The sequence below is a fragment of the Dasypus novemcinctus genome, chromosome 9, assembly GCF_030445035.2.
Source record: "Dasypus novemcinctus isolate mDasNov1 chromosome 9, mDasNov1.1.hap2, whole genome shotgun sequence".
NCBI lineage: Eukaryota > Metazoa > Chordata > Mammalia > Cingulata > Dasypodidae > Dasypus > Dasypus novemcinctus.
This window is the reverse complement of record NC_080681.1, coordinates 15103596-15124840: the sequence shown is the minus strand read 5'-3', so window position 1 is coordinate 15124840 and position 21245 is coordinate 15103596. Positions and strand designations below refer to the sequence as shown.

General features: G+C 38.5%; 1 protein-coding gene across 4 annotated transcripts in view; it reads left to right on the top strand.

Annotated features, from left to right (window-relative positions):
- Positions 1-21245, top strand: part of GPSM2 (G protein signaling modulator 2) — a 54541-nt gene that overhangs the window by 29538 nt on the left and 3758 nt on the right. For all 4 annotated transcript variants that reach the window (XM_004448980.4, XM_058303095.1, XM_004448981.5 and 1 more), the window contains 6 exons: positions 635-743; positions 1605-1734; positions 9703-9773; positions 13398-13574; positions 18362-18521; positions 19462-19679. In XM_004448980.4, the coding sequence (XP_004449037.2) occupies positions 635-743; positions 1605-1734; positions 9703-9773; positions 13398-13574; positions 18362-18521; positions 19462-19679 (865 nt within the window). The remainder of the gene's footprint in view (positions 1-634; positions 744-1604; positions 1735-9702; positions 9774-13397; positions 13575-18361; positions 18522-19461; positions 19680-21245) is intronic.

The following is a 21245-nucleotide window of genomic DNA, read 5'->3' as shown; positions in this document are numbered from 1 at the left end:
TGCTGGGCAGGAATGAGAGCCCATTATGACCAAATCATCCCTTTTTTTTTTCAAGAGAAGCTGGAAATCCTGACTTATATTATTTGAAATCTTACAAATTTAAATGTTGGTGGTAATTTAGTTGTTTTCTGAACTGTATGAAATAACAGCACATCTGGGCAGGCCTTTAGTCTATGATGTTTGCTTTAGGGAGACAGATTTTTATCTTAGTGCAAGAAAGAGTTCTTTAAATGAATTTACAAGAATTTTTGTTAAGAATTGAAGTATGCTGCCTCATAACATCATTCACTTAACTTTCTCCCTGGTGGTATTCAGACTTAGACTGAATGATTACTTGGTAGGGTTGTCATAGAAAGAAAATGGGGTAGTTGGTCTAAGAAAACCTGTTCTTGAGATTTTATAATTTTATCATGCATTTTGTTTTTGAAAGAATGTTTTCAATGTTTTAATACTTGACTCTGAGTTTAGTATTATCTGGCTATTTTAATATGCATCAAGATAGGATAGTCTTTCTATGAAAGATTAAATCCAAAGCGTTGTTTATTTAAATCTTTAATTATTTGCAAGGTAGCTTTTATCCTGCACATAGACCTCTTTTCAGGTAACTGCATGTTAGTTTTAAATTATGTTGTAGAATTGGTGAAGGAAGAGCATGTTGGAGCTTAGGAAATGCATACACAGCACTAGGAAATCATGATCAAGCAATGCATTTTGCTGAAAAGCACTTGGAAATTTCAAGAGAGGTATGAAACTAAGAAATTGCTATCTGTGCTTTTATCACTTACAAAGCAGTGGTGGGAACACCCTTTTATTTCTGCTGATTGCTCCTATATGGCTGAATAATTTGATTATATATTATTCTCTTGGCATAAGAACTGTACAAAGCATCTGAGATATAGATCAGGGAAATGTTTGCATTGGCTTTGATATAGGAACAAAGGAAAGTAAGTTTGGGCATGGGGTAATGGGTGGACATTACTAAAATAAGCCCCTTCCTGACCTCCGTCCCTTACATGGGGAAGTGCATGGATAAGAAGGGGAAATACAGTTTCTAGAACCAAGGACTTGTTCTTGTTATGTTTATGCCACATGCTGGCTACCTGAGCCTCATTTTTCTCATCTCTAAAATGGGAACAATACCTACCTTGCAAATTGTTACAAGGATTTAGGGATAATGTAAATCAAAGTACCTAGCATAATGTGTGGTACTTATTCATCATCATCATCATCATCATTATTATTATTATTATTATTATGGTATAGAAATAAAATATTCTAAGGAAATTTCATTCATGTGATCCTAAGTTAATGTGTAATGTGATAACCTAGGTTATTGTTTAATCCTATATTTAGAGAGCTAAAGAATTGATAGAATGTAGTTAACTGCTATGCCATATTTTAGAAACTTCCCTTTGCTTTCTATATTCTTAAAAAAAACCAACTGTTAATGAGAAAATCCATTGTATTTATAGTTCTATAACTCTAAAATAAATATTTTCATTTCTCTATAGTTTATTCCAATCTTAGGCTCACAGTATTTTCAAATAATCACAATTCTTTGTGTTTTAAATACTACTATAAAATACAAACACTTGTGGTTGTAGGTTGGGGATAGAAGTGGTGAACTAACAGCACGACTGAATCTCTCAGATCTTCAGATGGTTCTTGGTCTGAGCTACAGCACAAATCATTCCATAATGTCTGAGAATAGTGAAGTTGATAACAGTTTGCATGGTAAGTAATAGGTTTTCTAAAACCCAATTTCTTTATCCTTAAGATTTGAATTTAAATGATCACACATGCTTACCATATTCAGAGAGAATGTGTAACAGGAAGTTCAACTTTTTATACCTTTTTTATTTTATACAGTCCTGTTAATTTATATAGACTATACTATTTTATAGTATAGCTTTTATTATGAACTTAGGAATGGTGAAGGTATAATTATTTTCTTTTATAAAAAATGCATTTAAATTCTGTTTTTCTAGACTCATAAAGAGATTTATAAAAGTGAAGATGACCCAAGTTAAAGCATCAGCTTATTTTGGTCAACGTTTTTATTTCAAGTGGTTTTAGAAACCACCTGAAAAACCACTTGAAATAAAGTGATTTTTGTTTAGCTCTTTTTCCCCCTTTTCTTTTTCTAAGGTGAAATCTCTTAGGATTATTTTCTCTTCTTTTTAATCAGAAAGTCCAGTAAACTTTCTTTAGAAATTGGTTTTCAGATTCTTATTTCTAGCCATGATTTCTCTCTTGAGCTCCAAACTCAATACATTTAACTGCCCATTTCCATTTGAATGTCTAATTGGCATCTAAAACTTATGTCCAAATTGGAACTCTTTGATGGTTTTTCCCAAAAAAGTTCCTCTTCCAAATCTGCCTTATCTCAGAAAATAGTACACCCTTCACCTAAGTGTTTAGGCCAAACACCCAGGGTTCATCCTTGTTCCCGTTCTTCTTCTCACTTATCTATCTGGCCTATCAGAAACCTTATCTTCAAAATATATACCAAAATATATATCTTCAGAAAATAATCTACATGTGAACAACCTTAGTATAAGCTGCCAGCATTTCGCAGTAGAGTGCTCGCTTGCCAGCTGTTGCCCTTGCTCCCATTCCTGATCCCTCTCACTGACTTCCACACAACAGCCAGAGTGCGCCTTTAAGCTGTAAAGCATGTCCTTCTTCTCTTCAAAACCCTCCATCGACTTCCCAGCATACAAGAAACTGACTTCTCAATCCTCACCATGCTTAAAAGGCCCTATGTAAGGAAGTGGATGTGGTCAAGCAATTGAGCACCCACTTACCACTTGGGAGGTCCCCGGTTTGGTTCACAGTGCCTCCTAAAGAAGACAAGCAAGACAGCGAGTTGACATGATGGGGTTGGCACAGTGAGCTGATGCCACTAGATGATGCAGTAAAGAGACACAAGGAGGAAAACACAATGACAGACTCAGCAAAGGGAACAGAGGTGGCTCAAGTGATTAGTGCCTTCCTCCTACATGGGAAGTCCTGGGTTCACTTCTGATGCCTCCAAAAAGAAGACTAGCACACAGTGAACAGACAGAGCAAGCGCAAACAATGAGGTGGGTGGGGGGGGGGGGAATAAATGCAAAATAAATCTTAAAAAAAAGGCCCTGTGTAATTTGGACCCAGCCTACCTCTCTAAGCTCATCTCCTACCATTCCTCTTCACTGGCCTTGTTCAGTCTGGCTTCATGAGGAAGTGGGGTGGTTTTGTTTGTTTTGGGTTGTTTGGGTTTTGTGTGTGTATGTGTCTCTTTTGTCCAGTGTGGTATCCCCAGTGCCAGGAAAAGTCTGCTGGCTAAAGAAGCTGTAAGGAAATATGTCTGTTTCTGGTGTTGATCAGGGTAGAGAAAAAGATTTCCCTAAGAATCTGAATTCATAGCTTGCATATCATACTAGTTTTCATTTTGATTCATACTCCCTGCACAGTGTAAGAAACCTCAATCCAATAAAGTGATTTTGAGTTACTAGTCCAAGAGACTTAGCAGAAGTAAGGTCAATTATTTTCTGAAGGAGAGCATTCTTGAACCAGGACCATAGGGCTCACAACAAAAAAATTTACCAGATGTGTAAAGAAACAAGACAACGTGAATAAGGAAAGAAGAAAAACGAACAGACCACTGGGAACCTCAGATATTAGAATGATCAGATATAAATATAAAATTACTGTAATTGTTACAGAAATAGCAGAGGGAATTGGAAACAAGAATAACACAAAGATCAGGCAAATTTGAAAGAAAAAAAAAAGCTAACATTTATTGAGTGCTTACTGTGTGTGCTAGGTATTGGTTTAAGTACTTTACATGTTTTAACTCATTTAATCCTAACAACTCTGTGAGGTAGGCTTCTTTTATCCTCAATGGACAGATAGGGAAGTGGAGGCACAGAGAGGTTAAGGAAATTGCCCAGAATTACCTATATATAGTAAATAGTCGAGATGGGAGTTAAACCTAGTCAGGCTGACCCTATAGTTTATATCTTATCTGATTACCTATATTGTAACATGATTTGAACATATCTCTTATTATTGATAAAAACCAAGAGTCAGAGATCAAATAATGTAGAGATTTGACCAATGGGTTTTGTCTAATGTAGTATTTCTCTTTTTGTTGCCTTTTTGTTTGTTTGTTGTTTGTTTTTGTTTTTTAGGAGGTATTGGAAATAAAACCCAGGTCCTTAGATGTGGGAAGCAGGTGCTCAGCCACTTGAGTTACATCCAGTCCCTGAATGTAGTATTTTTCAACCTGTGCATTTGTGTATTAATGAGTTGTAAATTCATTTTGTGCATTGCAACTGCTTTTAAATATACACACACATATGTATATATATCTAAACACATATGTATATATATCTAAATATATAACAATCTCATACAGTATCAACGATACTTGATAAGAAGTATTGTTTTGTGACGCTTTTGTTACACATTTGTGTTTTGTGTGTTCAGGGTTGCAAACCAAAATATGCTTTTTAATGTAGGTCACAATTAAAAAGTGTGAAAACCCCTGAGTTAAAGGGAATATAGAATAATAGCCCTGGGAAGTGGATTTGGCCCAACAGATAGGGCATCCGCCTACCACATGGGAGGTCCAAGGTTCAAACCCAGGGCCTCCTGATCCGTGTGGGGAGCTGGCCCATGGGCCGTGCTATGCTACGCAGGGGTGTTCCCCGTGTAGGGGAGCCCCACGTGCAAGGAGTGTGCCCCGTAAGGAGAGCCACCGAGCGCGAAAGAAAGTGCAGCCTGCCCAGGAATGGCGCTGCACACACACAGATTTGATGCAGCAAGATGACACAACAGAAAGAGACACAGATTCCTGGTGCTGCTGATAAGAATACTAGTAGACACAGAAGAACACAGCGAATGGACACAGAGCAGACAATTGGGGGGGGGGAGAGAAATAAATAAAAATCTTTAAAAAATAATAATTTAGGATTGACTGAAGAATAATGAAATAATATATATCAAAACTTGTGGAATGCAACTTAAATTGATACTTAGACCAAAATTTATATTGCAGTATAAATATAAAAAAGAAGAGAAAGTCTGAAAAGTGAGCTTAATTTCTAGCTTAAGAAAAAAAAGTGAACTCAAAGAAAGTGAAAAAAATAATAGAGATAAAACAATTATAAAATTAAAAAAGGAAAAGTAATAAAGAGCAGAATTGAATGAAATTAAAACAGATTCAATAGAGAGGATTTTAAAAAGCCAAAATTTAATTATTTAAAAAGACAACTAGCAGGTCCAGTGTAGCTCAGTGGTTGAGCAACTGATGTACAAGGTCCTGGGTTCAATCCCAGCATCTCCTGGGGGAAAAAAAAAACAACACTTAAATTTCCAGCAAGATTGTTCAAGAAAAAAAAAAGGGGGGGGGATCTTCTAAAAATACAGTAGAGATTTAAAAAGATCCTTGAGATTATTCTGAATATCATGATAATACATTTAAAAACCCAGGAGAAATGGACAAGTTCCAGAAAAGCAATTTACCAAAACTGAATCAAGAAAAAAAAAATAAAGCAAAACCTAATGGTATAATGAAATCTAAATGATATCCCTAATCCCTAAAACCATAAAGAAATTGAATCAACAATTTAAAATCTTTAGACTAAGAAAATATCTGGCCTAAATGGTTTTATGTGAGATCTACCAAACTTCAAGAAAATTTGGGGAAACGGACTTTGGCCCAGTGGTTAGGGCGTCCGTCTACCACATGGGAGGTCCGCGGTTCAAGCCCCGGGCCTCCTTGACCCGTGTGGAGCTGGTCCATGTGCAGCGCTGATGCGCGCAAGGAGTGCCGTGCTACACAGGGGTGTCCCCCGCGTAGGGGAGCCCCACGCGCAAGGAGTGCACCCATAAGGAAAGCCGCCCAGCGCGAAGGAGGGAGCAGCCTGCCCAGGAATGGCGCCGCCCACACTTCCCGTGCCACTGACGACAACAGAAGCGGACAAAGAAACAAGACGCAGCAAAAAGACACAGAAAACAGACAAGCGGGGGAGGGGAGGGGAATTAAATAAATAAAAAGAAATCTTTAAAAAAAAAAAGAAAATTTGTTCCAACACACAATTTTATAGATTACTGAGAAAAGGAGTAAATTTAACAGTCTTTCAGAGAACAGTTTAAGCTTGATACCCACAACAGACAAGGACAACTCAAGAAAAGTTATTATTACAGGCCAGTCTTACTTGTGAACACAGATGCAAAAATCCTAAACAAAATATTACCAAACCAAATTCAATAATGTATTAAAAAAGAAAGGAAGGGAGAGAGGGAGGGGAATTCAAGTGAATTCAAGTTTGAAAAGCAATTAATGTAATTCACCAGTAAACAGATTAAAGGAGAAAAATCCAAATAATATCAGTAATTAGATTATATGTACATGTTCTAATCAAATCAGATTGGAAAAAGAATAAAATCCAACTACATACTATTACAAAAGAAATATCTAAAATATAAGGGTATAGGAAGCCTGAAAATAAAAGGAAAACCACACCAAAGTTGCTATAGCTGTATTAATGTCAGATAAAATGTACTTTAAGGCAAAAAATCGTAGTAGAGATGAAGGTCACTTCACAATGGCTAACAGTACAATTCACTAGAAAGATAAAAGCTTAAATTTTTATGTGTCCAGTAAGCCTAATAACAAAGAATCAGCCTACATAGGCAAACTTGACCAAACTAAAAGGAGAAATGGGAAAATCCATAATCACAATGGGAGATTTGAACACATCTCTCAGTAACTGATGGATGATAAACCATGCTCAGGTTGGAACACTAAGTATGGTAAAAATGCCATTTTTCCCCAAATTGAAATACATTCATTGTACACCCTAGCGGATCACAATAGTTCTTATGTGGAAATTGATGGAGTAATTCATACATGTATATGAAAAAAAACAGATCTGAGAACAGCCAAAACATTCCTGATGAGAAATAAGAAATGAGACATGCTTTATCTACAGATTTGTATTTTTTCTTTGGACAAATGTCTATTCAAGTCTTTTGCCCATTTTTAAATTGAGTTGCTTGTCTTTTTTTTGTTGTTGAATTGTAGTATCTCTTTATATATCATGAATATTAAACCTTTATCTTACTGAGGTTCCCTTGTATGTGATGCTTTGCTTTTTTCTTGCTGCTTTCATAATCCTCTATCTCTGATATTTGTCATTTGAATAGTAGATGTCTTAATGTAGGTCTTTTCAGATTTATTCTGTTTGGGGTTCCTTTCCTTAGATATTGATATTTATGTCTTTTATAAGAGTTGGGAAGTTTTCCATCATTATTTCATCAGATAGTCTTTCTGCCCCTTTCTGTTCTCTCTCTGAGACACTGATAACACGTTTGTGCATTTCACATTGTCATTCAATTCTGAGACCCTGTTCCATTTTTTCCATTCTTTTTGTTCTGTCTTTTCCAGTTCAGTTGTTCCCCTGAAAATCAGTAATTCTGTCTTTGAGCAATTCAAATCTGCTGTTAAGTGCCTCTTATGTGTTTTTTATCTTATCTATCTTGTCTTTCATTCCCATAAGCTTTGTTACTTTTCTTTGCAGGCTTTTAAATTGTTCTTTATGCTCAGCCAGTGTCTTGTTATATCCTTTTATCTCTTTGGTCATATTTTCTCTCAGTCCTTTGAGTTAATTAAGAAGATATCTGGGAAGCGGCCTTGGCCCAGTGGTTAGGGCGTCTGTCTACCATGTGGGAGGTCTGCGGTTCAAACCCTGGGCCTCCTTGACTCGTATGGAGCTGGCCCATGCGTGGTGCTGTTGGGCTCAAGGAATGCCGTGCCACACAGGGGTGTCCACCGTGTAGGGGAGCCCCACGCACAAGGAGTGCGCCCCGTAAGGAGAGCCGCCCAGCGCGAAAGAAAGTGCAGCCTGCCTAAAGAATGGCATCGCCCGCACGGAGAGCTGATACAATAAGATGATGCAACAAAAAGAAACACAGATTCCTATGCTGCTGACAACAACAGAAGCGGATAAAGAAGACAACGCAGCAAATAGACACGGGTGGGGGGAAAGAGGAGAGGAAAAAAAAAGGTATCTGTGGTTATCATTGATTAGTTGTTTTAAATCCTGTATCTCATCAGGCTATTTGGTTTGTTCCTTTGGCTGGGCCATCTCTTCCTGTTTCCTAGTATGGCTTGCAACTTTTTTGCTGATGTCTATGCTTCTGAATATATTGGCAAATTTACTCTGATTGTACTTTGATGGTCAATTTCTCTCTTGCATAGTTTTCCCCCTGCAGCTTTTCTTTGATTTTTGGTTCAACTAAGTCTTTTTTTTTTTTTAAGATTTATTTCTCTCCCCTTCCTTCCCCTCCATTGTCTACTGTCTATGTCCATCCACTGTATGTTCTTCTGTGTCCACTTTCATTCTTGTCAGTGACACCGGGAATCTGTATCTCTTTTTGCATCATCTTGCTGCATCAGCTCTCCGTGTGTGTGGCATCATTCCTGGGGAGGCTGTGCTTTTTTTTGCACAGGGCGGCTCTCCTTGTGGGGCGCACTCCTTGTGCGTGGGGCTCCCCTACGCAGGGGACACCCCTGTGTGGCAGGGCACTCCTTGTGCTCATCAGTGCTGCACGTGGGCCAGCTCACCACACGGGTCAGGAGGCTCTGGGTTTGAACCCTGAACCTCCTTTATGGGAGATGGATGCGCTATCAGTTACTGAGCCTCATTCTCTTCCCTCAACTAAGTCTTTATAATTGCTCAGCTTAAGTTATCAAAATCAGACCAGGAATCCACTGATGGGGAGCAGATTTCTCCCAGGGATGCGCAAAAGAGACCTAAAAGCAGTTTTTCTCTTTGCATTTTCCTGGCCAGCCAGCACATGGTGCTTGTCAGCAAACCTTACCAATGGAGGTGTTTCTTTCAACCTCCACTTTCCTCTGTTTCTGGTCTGGCCAGAGCTGAGATTCAGAGTTGGCTCTGCTGGCTAAATTACTGAAGAGAAGCTCTCCGACTCACCCTCCTTCTCTCCTTGTGTCATTTGACAGGGAGGAAGAGATACGTTCCCCTCTCAGTTGGCTCCCATGAGTCGGGTTTTATCCAGGCTTCATATCTTGAGGGTGTGGAATGGGGAACCCTTCCTGCAGGGGTTTAGTAACTCATGTTTATTGTTTTGGGTTCTTCATCTTTGTCTGTTGCCCTTCTGGGAGTTGCATAGCACTGTCCTGGTCTGCTGACCCCCAAAGTAGGTCCCTTGGACAGCTAGGCCCTTTCTCCGTTGTTTTTGTAAGAGAGCTGAGCGCTGCCTGCCTACTGCGATGCCTTCTTTCCAGAACTCCTTATGTTTTTAGTTACTTAAACCACTCTACAGTTTTTTTTTCTGAGACTGTGTAGTTTAAAACCAGTAATGATAAAATGCCCTTCTAAATTATGGGATAATGTTCGTAACCAATCCTAGTTTCTAACCAAAATGTAATATCCTTAAATCAAAGCATTTTAGAGGGAGTGAGCATTCTATTTTTATGTAGCTGGTATGGAAAATTATTCTTAAAAACTCCAAATTAGAAGAAAAAGAATTCAGAAAGAATTCAGTTTGTTTCTGCTTTACACGTTTCCTTCTTCCATGTGGGCTTGTGTATCAGTATTTAGAACTGAAATAATGTGGTGATGCTGAATTTGTAATCTTAAGAGCTTCCCGATTAATTTGAATTAATTTTTGTTGTTGTTTATGAAGGTGCACGCCCCAAGTTAGGACGCCGACACAGTATGGAAAACATGGAACTTATGAAGCTAACACCAGAAAAGGTTGGCAGTTTTTATGTTTTAAATTTTGTGAAGTGTTATATTTTGGTAACTTTTAATTTAATTTAAAATAAGCATTGTCCTATACAGATATCATTTGAAAATTTGCCTTTAAAAAAACTAGGAATGAAAAAGTACAGTGCAAAAAGAATGTATAGAATGCATTGCTGTTTAAGAAAAAGATTTATGCATATGTATCCTTGAAGATACATACAACATTTCTGGAAGGATATGTGTATGTATTACCTTTTTTAAAAAAAAAAAAAAAGATCAAGAGGTCAGAAAAAGGATCAGGAAGCATTTTAAAATTTCAGTGAAATAACGGAGCAACATTTTTCCGAAGTCAGAGTTAAGATTTTACCAAGCTATATATAGCAAGCCAGTAATTGCTGAAAATAGCAAATATTTGTGATCAAAAGAATAGTACTTTTTCTAGCTGCCTTTGGAAAGCATTTCATCTTTTGACAAAGAAACTACTAAAGATGCATCTTTTCTAGGCTATTTTCTTTGGTGACAGAGAAAAGGACTTTATAATTGGAGAAAGTTTATTGAAAGTAAATCAGGTGAACCACATGTGCCAATTCACTTAGGCTCCTTTCTTCTACTTGTCTTTATTTAATTTTACATTGTTAAAATAGGTACTTGTTCCTTTGTGGTGTGTGTGTGTATGTGTGTTTTTATTCCCCTCCCTTGTGGCTTGCTTGATGTTTGCACTTTGTGTCCATTCGCTGCACACTCTTCTGTGTTTTTTTTTGCTTGTCTCCCTCTCTTTTGTTGCGTCACCTTGCTGTGTCGGCTCTCCGCAGGGCTTGCGGGCGGGACAGCTCTCTGCCCTCACAAGGAGGTCCCAGGTGGCAAACCCAGGGCCTCCCATATGGTAGACAGCAGTCCAACTGAAAGCCACAGCCACTTCCCTTTGTGATATATTTTTTTAAAATACTTTTTATATAATATGGCCATTACAGTAACGTTAGCAAATTCTAACAAGGAAATTAAAATCATCAGTAATCCCACCTCCTACTGGTAACTACAGTTAGTATTTGTATTCTTCATTTGGTATTTTTATATCAATGCTGTCATAATGTAGATACTATTTAGTAGTACATGAGAAACATTTCTCCATGTTATTAAATATTCTCTCATCGCTATAGTGATTGGCATGTGATTGTTAAATAATGACACTTTTTTGTGTAAATAATCTTCATAAGACCAGCATCTAATTGTCTTAGACTTACATCCAAGATTGTTTTTAAATTCCAAACATTCAGAGTTGTTTTAAAAACTCTGGTTAGCTGCTAAAGGAATTTGCGATTTCCCCCCAAATATCCAGCTCTTGTCAGTGGTTCTCAAATATGAATCTGTTAAATCCACAATCAGTCAAAAAAAAACTTTTAAGCCAGTTTAAGTTTCCTTTCCTTTTTGTAGGAGCTACTAACAGTAAGTCTAATTAATTTGCTACCTTCTGTCTAACTTGTGTAGTGATCCTAACAGTAAATTCCATAAGAAGCTGAACAGGTGGAACACTAATCTTAAGAGCCAAAAAATGGTAACACTTATCTCTAATTTAAGTGTTTGAATGGAATTAGTTCTTTGTTTTGGTTTTTATACTCGTAATAAAGTCATCAAAAGTCCATTATTTCATTATTCGCAACAACGTTAGTATATATATAAAGAAAAAGACAGATTTCTGAATTAAGATGCTTCTTGGGAAAGACTAATGAGAGGAAACTTTTAAGAACTTGCATGACTGAAAATGTCTTTTTCCTACTTCCACACTTGATTGTAATTTTGCTGACTGTAGAATTCTGGGTTGGAAATAATTTCCTTTATAATTCTGAAGACATTGCTCCACTGTCTTGTTTTCAGTGTTAATGTAGAGAAGTCCAAATAACTATATAGGAAATACTTCTAACTTTTCACATTTCGACTTGGAATTTAGGTGCAATTTTGTTTCTGAAATCCACTCTATCACATAATTTCCATTTATAACCTGTATGAGAAAAGGAATAGAGGAAAAAAAAAACTGCAATGTAATGTAGATACAGGTTTTGGACTGCTGGCTTGGTTCATATACTAGTTACATGTCTCACTCCTGTACAGTAGCCTTGAGATATGGGTTATTCCATTCTCTGCTCCCTGGGGGAATTTTCTGGATTGATAGAAATGTTCTATATCTTGACTGTGACTTGGGGTTATATGACTTCTAATTATACAGTATATACACACAAAATGTATGCATTTGACTGTATATCAGTCTCACCTATGAAAATATATGCCTGGCCAAAATTATCAGTTCCTACATAACTTGGCTCTTTAGAGTTACTTGCAAACACTTAAGATTGAATTTTTTTTTTTAATATTTATTTTTTTATTTCTCTCCTTTCCTTTCTTCCCCCCACCTCTGGTTGTCTGCTCTCTATGTCCATTCGCTGTGTGTTCTTCTGTGTCCACTTGTGTCAGTGGCACCCGGAATTTGTGTCTTGCTTTGTTGCGTCATCTTGCTGCGTCAGCTCTCCATGTGTGCGATGCCATTCCTGGGCAGTGTACTTTTTTTGCGCTGGGCAACTCTCCTACAGGGCACACTCCTTGCACGTGGGGCTCCCCTACGCAGGGGACACCCCCGCGTGTCAGGGCACTCCTTGTGCACATCAGCACTGCGCATGGGCCAGCTCCACACAGGTCAGGAGGCCCGGGGTTTGAACCTTGTACCTTCCATGTGGTAGGCAGACGCCCTATCCTTCGGGCCAAATCCGCTTCCCTTAAGATTGAATATTAAAGCTGTAAATGTGAAGGAACTACTATGCGTATTGAATGTTTTTCCCTTGCATTCAATATTTATTTTCAGTTTGTCATTTAGAGGTTGTCATATATATTTAAACAAGATCTAAACCTATAGAAATTGCTGATTAAATTTTTTACTATTGAAAATTTAGTATGGTATTAGTGAAAAGGAAGTATAGTTTTATCAAAAGAAAAATTACTAGTGCTGTAAGTTTTAGATGTCAATGTTTATGGTTCAAAGTTTTATACACAACCGGAATAAAATTTTGACTTTTCAGATCAAATTTTTTTCTTTAACGGGGTTTTGGCAAACTTTGTTTTCTTACTCCTAGGTTCTTATTCGTAGGCCACCATTATAATGTTTTGATATTGAGAAACCCATAGTACACATTTGGTACCACCTCTTGAAAATAGTGAAATATATTGGAAAAAGTTTATTAAGAGGGAAGCGGATGTAGTTCAACCGATTGGGCTCCCGTCTACCATATAGGAAGCCTTGGGTTCGCATCCCAGGACCTCCTTGTGAAGGCAAGGTGGCCTGCACCTGCGTGGAGCTGACGGCCCGTGCCCGCAGAGAGCTGGCGCAGCAGGATGATGCAACAAAGGGAGACAAGCAGACACGGAGGAACGTGCAGCAAGTATACACAGAGCAGACAGCAAGCAAGTGGTGGTGGAGGGGGATAAGTAAATAAAATAAATCTTTAAAAAAAAGTTTATTAAGAGATGAGCCTCTCCCAGCTCCCCACACACAGTAAATATGTGGAGATGGCAGCTTAAGATAGGAAACCAGGGAGAGCTTTGTGTTTTTTCATGTCCTGCTTACCATTTGTGTTTATAATCTTGTAGGTTCAGAACTGGAACAGTGAAATTCTTGCTAAACAGAAACCTCTTATTGCCAAACCTTCTGCAAAACTACTCTTTGTCAACAGACTGAAGGGGAAAAAATACAAGCCTAATTCCTCCACTAAAGTTCTTCAAGATGCAAGTAATTCCATTGACCATCGAATTCCAAATTCTCAGAGGGTATGCTTTACATGAGTTTTGAGCATTGTGTTTTAAGTACCTCAGTTTAGTTTTATTGTGCGTACTGAATTTTTTCATAATTTTACAATTTATATTTGACATTTGATATAAAAGATCTTAGCTATTCAAAGAATTCTTATATTTCCCCATCTTTTCTGTCTTCTTCAAAGCTAGAAGCAGTAGTTACTCCACTCATTGATGAGTTACTTCACTGTTAAGACAATAATTCTTTTGTTTCAAGTCACTATTGTTTGCAAAAACACTACCATTTATTTTCTTTGAATGCAGTGTTTCCCAATAAAACTGTTCTTTCAAATTAGAAGTGAGAACAAACAAATTAGGATGTTCAAGGATTTTTTTTTTTCTTGAGGTACAAGGGCCAGTGTTTGAACCTGGGACCTTGTATTTGGGAAGCCAGTGCTTGACCAATGAGCCACATTGGGTCCCCTAAGTTGTTTTTTTCGTTTGTTTGCTCGTTTGTTTTTTTTGTGTTTAGGAGGCACCAGGAACCAAACTGAGGACCTCCCATGTGGGAAAGAGGCATTCAGCTGCTTGAGCCACATCTGCTTCCCAGGATTTTTAAATACTAATTTAGAATGTAGAGTGCTAGCATCAATTTCTAATTTTTCATATTGAAACTATAGTAATAGAATTGAAAACTATTTTGATGAAAAATGTTTTCCTAGCACAGAAATCAGATTATTAAATATAACTTAAAATACCCTAACATTAAAATATCATGTGTTTCTGATTAGTATTCGAGAAATCTCATTACCCTATATCCTGGTCTTGGATAAAAGCATCAAAATAAATTACGAAGAAGGTACTTCATATTATCAGTCCTGTTTTTCAAGTTTTGAGAGCCTTTGAAAAAATTGCTTTAGTCTTTTTTTAATGAGACCTATTTCCCTTGGTCCCTTGTTAGCATTCTGTTTATATCTGTATCCCTGTAGTGTTGTGCCTTTAATTTATAATCAGTGGTTTCTTATACAAGTTTTCTGGGTCATATATGACTAACAAAAGGGAAAATTACAGGGTGTAATAAAAGGCTTAGGAATATTTTTGGTGACCTAGAGCAGAGCTAGAATTCAAAGCAGGCACCCCTTTGAAGTCTGAGGGCTTAACTAAGGTCACTTAGCATAATTGAAGACATACATGCTTCTGGAGCCCTACCGTTTTGGTTTTCAGGATTTTGAATTAGAGACTTTTTTTTTGTCCCTAGAAAAATATCTTTTTGTTGGTGATTAATGCATTTAGAGATGAAGTACTTAAGTTTTTTTAATTAACTGATACAAGCTCCAGCTAGAGAGGAATGGACAGAACTGGGCAAACTGGAATAGCCACAGAGCTCAGATGGCTTCAGCAACCAAGCAAACACTGATGACCTGTTTTAGGTTTTTGTAATTTTTTTAAAGATTTATTTTACCCCCCCCCTTGTCTGCTTTCTGTGTCCATTCACTGTGTATTCTTCTGCATCCGCTTGCATTATCCAGTGGCACTGGGAAACTGCGTCTCCTTTTTTGTAGCATCATCTTGCTTTGTCAGCTCTCCATGTGTGCAGTACCACTCCTGGGTGGTTGCACTTTCTTTACACAGGGCAGCTCTCCTTGTGGGCATGCTCTTTGCACATGGGGCACCCCTAGGTGGGGGTGCCCCTACATGACACAGCACTCCTTGTGCATGGGCCAGCTTACCACATGGGTCAGGAGGCCCTGGGGATCCAACCCTGGACCCTCCATATGGTAGACAGATGCTCTATCATTTGAGCCATGTCTGCTTCCCAATGACCTGTTTTTTTAAATTATTTCATGCCCACCTCTAGCCCTGCCTCAAAATTTTCTTTTCGATGGTTTCCAAGAAAATGTGTCCTCCTGTATTGTTCCTCTTAGCCCCTCTTGCTGTCTCTGGCAATTTCCTAAATGTTGGTGGTTCCATCCTCAGTTCTACTTTATGTCCTCTGTTTGCTCCCTGGCTTCAACTGCAGCTTACGTGCATCCTTATTAGTCCTAAACTTTAGACGCAACGTGTTAAAAACTGTGCTCTCTGAACCCCTTCTGATAACCTGCTTCTCCTCCTATTTTTCTTATTTCAGTCATTCTAGACTCCCTCTCCCTGACAGCCACCTACAGTCGATCATCAAGTCCCTTTAGGTCTCTGTTCCCATTATTTTTTTTTTTGAGATTTATTTATTTTATTTATTTCTCTTCCCTTCCCCCCATCCCTCAGTTGTCTCCTCTCTGTGTCTATTTGCTGTGTGTTCTTCTGTGACCGCTTCTGTCCTTAGCAGCAGCACTGGGAATCTGCGTTTCTTTTTGTTGCGTCATCTTATTGTGTCAGCTCTCTGTGTGTGCAGCGCCATTCCTGGGCAGGCTGCACTTTTTTTCACACTGGGCGGCTCTCCTTACGGGGCGCACGCCTTGCGTGTGGGGTTCCCCTATGCAGGGGACACCCCTGCGTGGCAGGGCACTCCTTGCGCACATCAGCACTGCGCATGGGTCAGCTCCACACGGGTCAAGGAGGCCGGAGGTGTGAACCGTGGACCTCCCATGTGGTAGACTGACGCCCTAACCACTGGGCCAAGTCCACTTCCCCCATTTCCTAAGCCTAGTACTTCACCTTTTACCTGGCTACTGGAATAGGCACCTAAACTGATCTCCCTGCCCTTAACCCTGCCAATCCATTGAAAGGGCCAGTTCTGCTTCTGAAAACAATGGCTTAAAATTGACTATTGCCAATGCTCCTCTTATTTCACATAAGTCTAAATTCACTAGCATTGCATACCAAAGGCTTCTTCCCCATATCTTCCCCTAGTCCTACTCTTCTATTTAGTTAGTCCAATCATGCCGAACTGTCACAATCTCTTTCACACAACAAACCTTTGTAATATATATATATATATATATATTTTTTTTTTTTTTTGAGGTCTTGGGGGCTGGGATTAAACCTAGGACTTTGTATACTGGAATCCAGTGCTCAACCACTGAGCCACATTGGCTCCCAAGTTGGTTTTTTCTTTTGTTTGTTTGTTGTTGTTTTTTTGTTTTTGTCTTTGAAGGCACAGGGAACCAAACCCAGGACCTCCCATACGGGAAGTAGGTGCTTAACCACTTGAGCCACATCTGCTCTCCTACAGTTGCATATTAATCAGTATGAGATTACTCTGCAAAAGCCTATTCATTCTTCAGGAGCCAACCAAAATATCACAATGCTGTGAAGTTTCCTCTATTCCTTCTAAGAATTTTATATGTATGTTTATATATATAATACTTAGATCATTATAAAAATGAATTACTTATATTAAAGATTGAATTCATCATCTCAGATTTGAAGTCTTCCAAATAAAGTATAACAGGTTTTCCCCGGAATTCAATTATTTGGAATCTGTTTTTCAGGATTTTCAAATCTTATATAATAAAAGGCCTTGGAAATCACTAGACTGCGAAAATATATTTACTTTCTTAGTTTAGCAGTTTTTACAAGGATCAGTTTATTTAAATTTTGTTGGAGAAGCTTAGAACTGAACTTTTAAGCATGAGGTACATGCTTATATTGCTAATATTTGTATAATAAATGATTCATTATTTGTAGTGAGTCTGAGGCAAGTTTCTTTACCCTTAGAAATACATGAATTAAAAACTAAAATAACAGAAATGCCTTTTGTTAGCTGAAATTATATTTCTCCTTTTTATTAACATTTAATAGTATTTTTTTTTCTTTATCCCCCCTTACAGCTTTTTGTGTGCTGTCTGCTCTGTGTCCATTTGCTGTATGTTCTTCTGTGTCTGTATTTATTTATTTTTATTTCCCCTCCCACCTTGTAGCTTGCTTACTGTCTGTTTCTCTGTGTCCATTCGCTGCAGGCTCTTCTGTGTTCTCACTTGTCTCACTTTTTTGTTGTTGCGTCACCTTGCTGCGTTGGCTCTCCACGGTGCCAGCAGGCCTGGTGGCGCTCCACAGCGTGCGGGCAAGCCTGCCTCCACAAGGAGGCCCAGGACGCGAACCGAGGGCCTCCCACATGGTAGACGGGAGCCCATCCAACGGAACCACAGCCGCTTCCCTGTAGTATTCTTTTTGAAAATAGAATGTCACTTATTTATTTTTTTATATATAAGGGAGTTGATATGATTAAGTGCCAATTTCTCATAAAATTTATGGAGGCAAGAAGGCAGTGGGATGAATTGTTAAGTGTTGAAAGAAAACAATTGCCAATCCAGTAATTTTCATCTGTCTAGATTGTCTTTCAAAAATGGAGAGATTAAGATATTTCCAGATAAAAAAGAATTGAGGGAGTTCATCATCACTAGACCTGCTTTACAAGCAATACTAAAGGGAGTTCTTTAGACATAAAGTAAAGGACACTAGACAGTCAATCAATGTGGCATAAAGAAATAAAGACCAGCAAATTAAGGATTCATCTGGTGATGCTTTTCTCCCCAAAGACAAGTTTTTGGAAATCCTGGACCCCTGTCACAGGGCAGGGCACTAGGGTGAAGAATGCTGTCTCTCCCTCTCCCTGGCTCTTCAGCTTCTGGCTTCCTCAAGCTTTCTCTCTGCTCCTCTGGCTTTTTCTCTCTTGGGTTCATGACTTTCAGTGTCTTGCTCACGTGGCTTTCTCACACCCAGTTTCTGGGTGTTTCTCTCTATGCTGCTGTGTCTGTCAATTTTTTATTTTTAATCTTCATCCTTTACCTTTTGTATTTGAGTAGATCTGATGTTGTTCTGTGGATCTCAGGATAATACTGGAACATTTAAATTTAAATTTACTATATTTCCCCTCCATATTTTAGAAAATCAGTGCAGATACTATTGGAGATGAAGGGTTCTTTGATTTATTAAGCCGATTTCAAAGCAATAGGATGGACGATCAGAGGTGTTGCTTAGAAGAAAAGAACTGCCGAGCAGTTTCAACAGCAACTTCTTGCACTCCCTCCAAAATGGTACTAAAAAGTAAGTCATCTATGCCTCTCCCCCAATTTTAATAGTTCCCTTTGATGATCTTGTGATTTATCTCTAAGTACTTAGTTTCTCATCATAGGAGATAATAATAAATGAGCTTGAATCCAGGTTTATTGGCTGGCTAGTATTGGTGCAGATCAAAGCAAGGTTGTGTTTCCGTTCCCCTGAGTATGTCTGTCCTAGTCCAGTGTGCTCTCTGCTAACTCTATCATACTGCCCCCCTAGTTTCTTTGGGGTTGGGGGGAAAAAATCAGTTTTAAGAAATAAAGATACTGTGTAAAGAAACATAGAAGGTGATGCCATAATTATACCTTCCTTTTAATTGTATGTAAAATGTAAATACTTCCTATCTGGGATTTAAAAAGAAAAGTCAAGATAGACTGAAAAGGAACTTTTGGCTAAAGACAGGCTAAGGCCTTTCTGAGCTTTTAGAAAGGTCTAAAACAGGTTGCTTAAGTTTTTCTATTTAAGCTACCAAAAGACTTCCTCACCACAGACCAAGATTTGCCAGCAGCACTTACCTCTAAGTTTAGTTAACTAAATGGTTCCTGCCCAGAGCATGGAATGAAAGAACACTGTCCCATTCACATTGGTTTGGGAAATTATATAAGAAGTGGTGGTTATTCACCTTTACAAATGTAACCTTGTATCTGGTAAAATTACACTTTGGCCATAAAGGGAAATATAGTCAAATCCGAGGAACCTCCAAGTAGATCATTAGAAGTATTCTGGGGTTCTTTGTTCCCTTGCTCTCATAAAAACCACACCCATCTAATTAAGGCCCAGCCTATCAGCAACTATCCTTGACAGAGCTACAGCAAGGCAGAGTGCATGTTGGGGCTGAACAAGGTAGAAGGGAAATGTATATATTTGACAAATATGATCAAATATTTTTATAATAATGGATTTCTTTTTGAAAATTTCTTCATAGCACCATCTGTTTCTGTGGTATCTCCCAATACGGATGAGTTTTTGGATCTTCTTGCCAGCTCACAGAGCCGCCGTCTGGATGATCAGAGAGCTAGTTTCAGTAATCTGCCAGGGCTTCGTATGACACAAAACACTAGCCAGTCAGTACTTGATCACCTGATGACTAATGACAACAAAGAGCCTGATGATGACTTCTTTGATATCCTTGTAAAATGTCAAGTAGGTCCACATTTTTTGTTTTTCCATTCTGTATGTAGCTCAGATGCTATTTTGTTTTAGAATTATTATAACTCATCGTTATTAAGGTTAAAAAGAATACATTTTATATTAGAAAGGTAATCAATATTTGGGGCCATCAGACACTGTAGATCACCTGTTAAGAGCTTTTCTTTTTCTTGTGCTCGTTTTGCTGGTGAGGTAAGATGTTGCTGATGATCCTGTCTGAGCTCTGGTGGAGTGAAGACTGTGTAGGATATAGGAAGGAAACCTAGAGAGGAACCAGCCCTCCTTTCCTCTTTTAGGAGGTAGCAGAAGTGACCAGCGATTATATGGAGAGAGTCTAGCTGAGACCCTCTCTTGACAGTGCACCATTTGGGAGACATGGAGATACTGAGATACAGCTTTCATATTTTAGCTCTTTTAATAATAATTAACCAAAGTGGTTAAAGACTATCTTAGATGGCTTGTACAATACTGTGAGAATAACAGGGCTGGTTTTCAACTAAACAGACATTTCATCTAACTGATCTTAGTTTTGTGTGCCTCAGTTTCCTCATTCATAAAAAGATGAGATGATGACTGGCAGTACCTTCCTGTCACTCAATTAAAAAAATTTATTCAACAAAAAAATTATTTAACACCTGTTATGTTCCAGGCATTATTCTAGGCATTAGAGCTTCATTTGCTTTTTAAATGAGCCTACATTTTAGTGGGAGAGACAGTGAACAAGCATATATATACACGTATAAGTCGGGTGGTGATCACTTGCTATGAAGAAAAGTAGGATGGGGGGTCTGTTTTAGATGGGCTGGCGAGGGAGGACAGTTCTGGACTGACATTTGAACAGAAACCTGAGTGAGGTGAATGATTCCACCATGCAACTGTCTAGTGAAAGAGCATTCATGCATAGGAGACAGCAAGTTCCTCTTGGATATAGAAACTTAGCAGCTGTAAGGAATGGCAAGGCTGCCAGTGCCTGGTATGGAGTGAGGGGGAGGGGATCGTCGATCATACAGGCTGGGGAGGCCACGGTGAGGATCTGTGTTACAAACACGACAGGAAGACATTGAGCAAGAGACATAACCCTTTTTACCTTTTAAAAGATCATCCTGGCTGCTGCTGGAAAAGTGTAGTGCTTAGGGGTTAGCAGGAAAACCAGTTAGGAAGCTGAAAGAGTAATCTGGGCAAGAGACACTGGACTAGGATGATAGTAGTGATGTGATGAGAAGTCAAAATAGGGGTATCTTTTGAAGTTACTGTTGGCAAGAATTATTAAATTGGATGAAGCATATATGGAAAGGAGAATCAAAGCTAACTCCTACCTTCTTGGTGCACGTAACAAGGTGAATTATGGTGCCGTATACCAATGGAAAAGACTAGAGGAAAAGCAAGTTTGTGTGGTGGGGTAGGGATCAAGAGTTGTTTTAGCTATGTTAAATTGAGAAACCTATTAGACGTTCAAGGGGAGATGTCAAATAGGCACTGTATATAAAAATCTGGAGTCCAGTGGAAAAGTAAATTTAGTAGGGGTCATCAGCATATAACTGGTATTCAAGTCCTGGGATG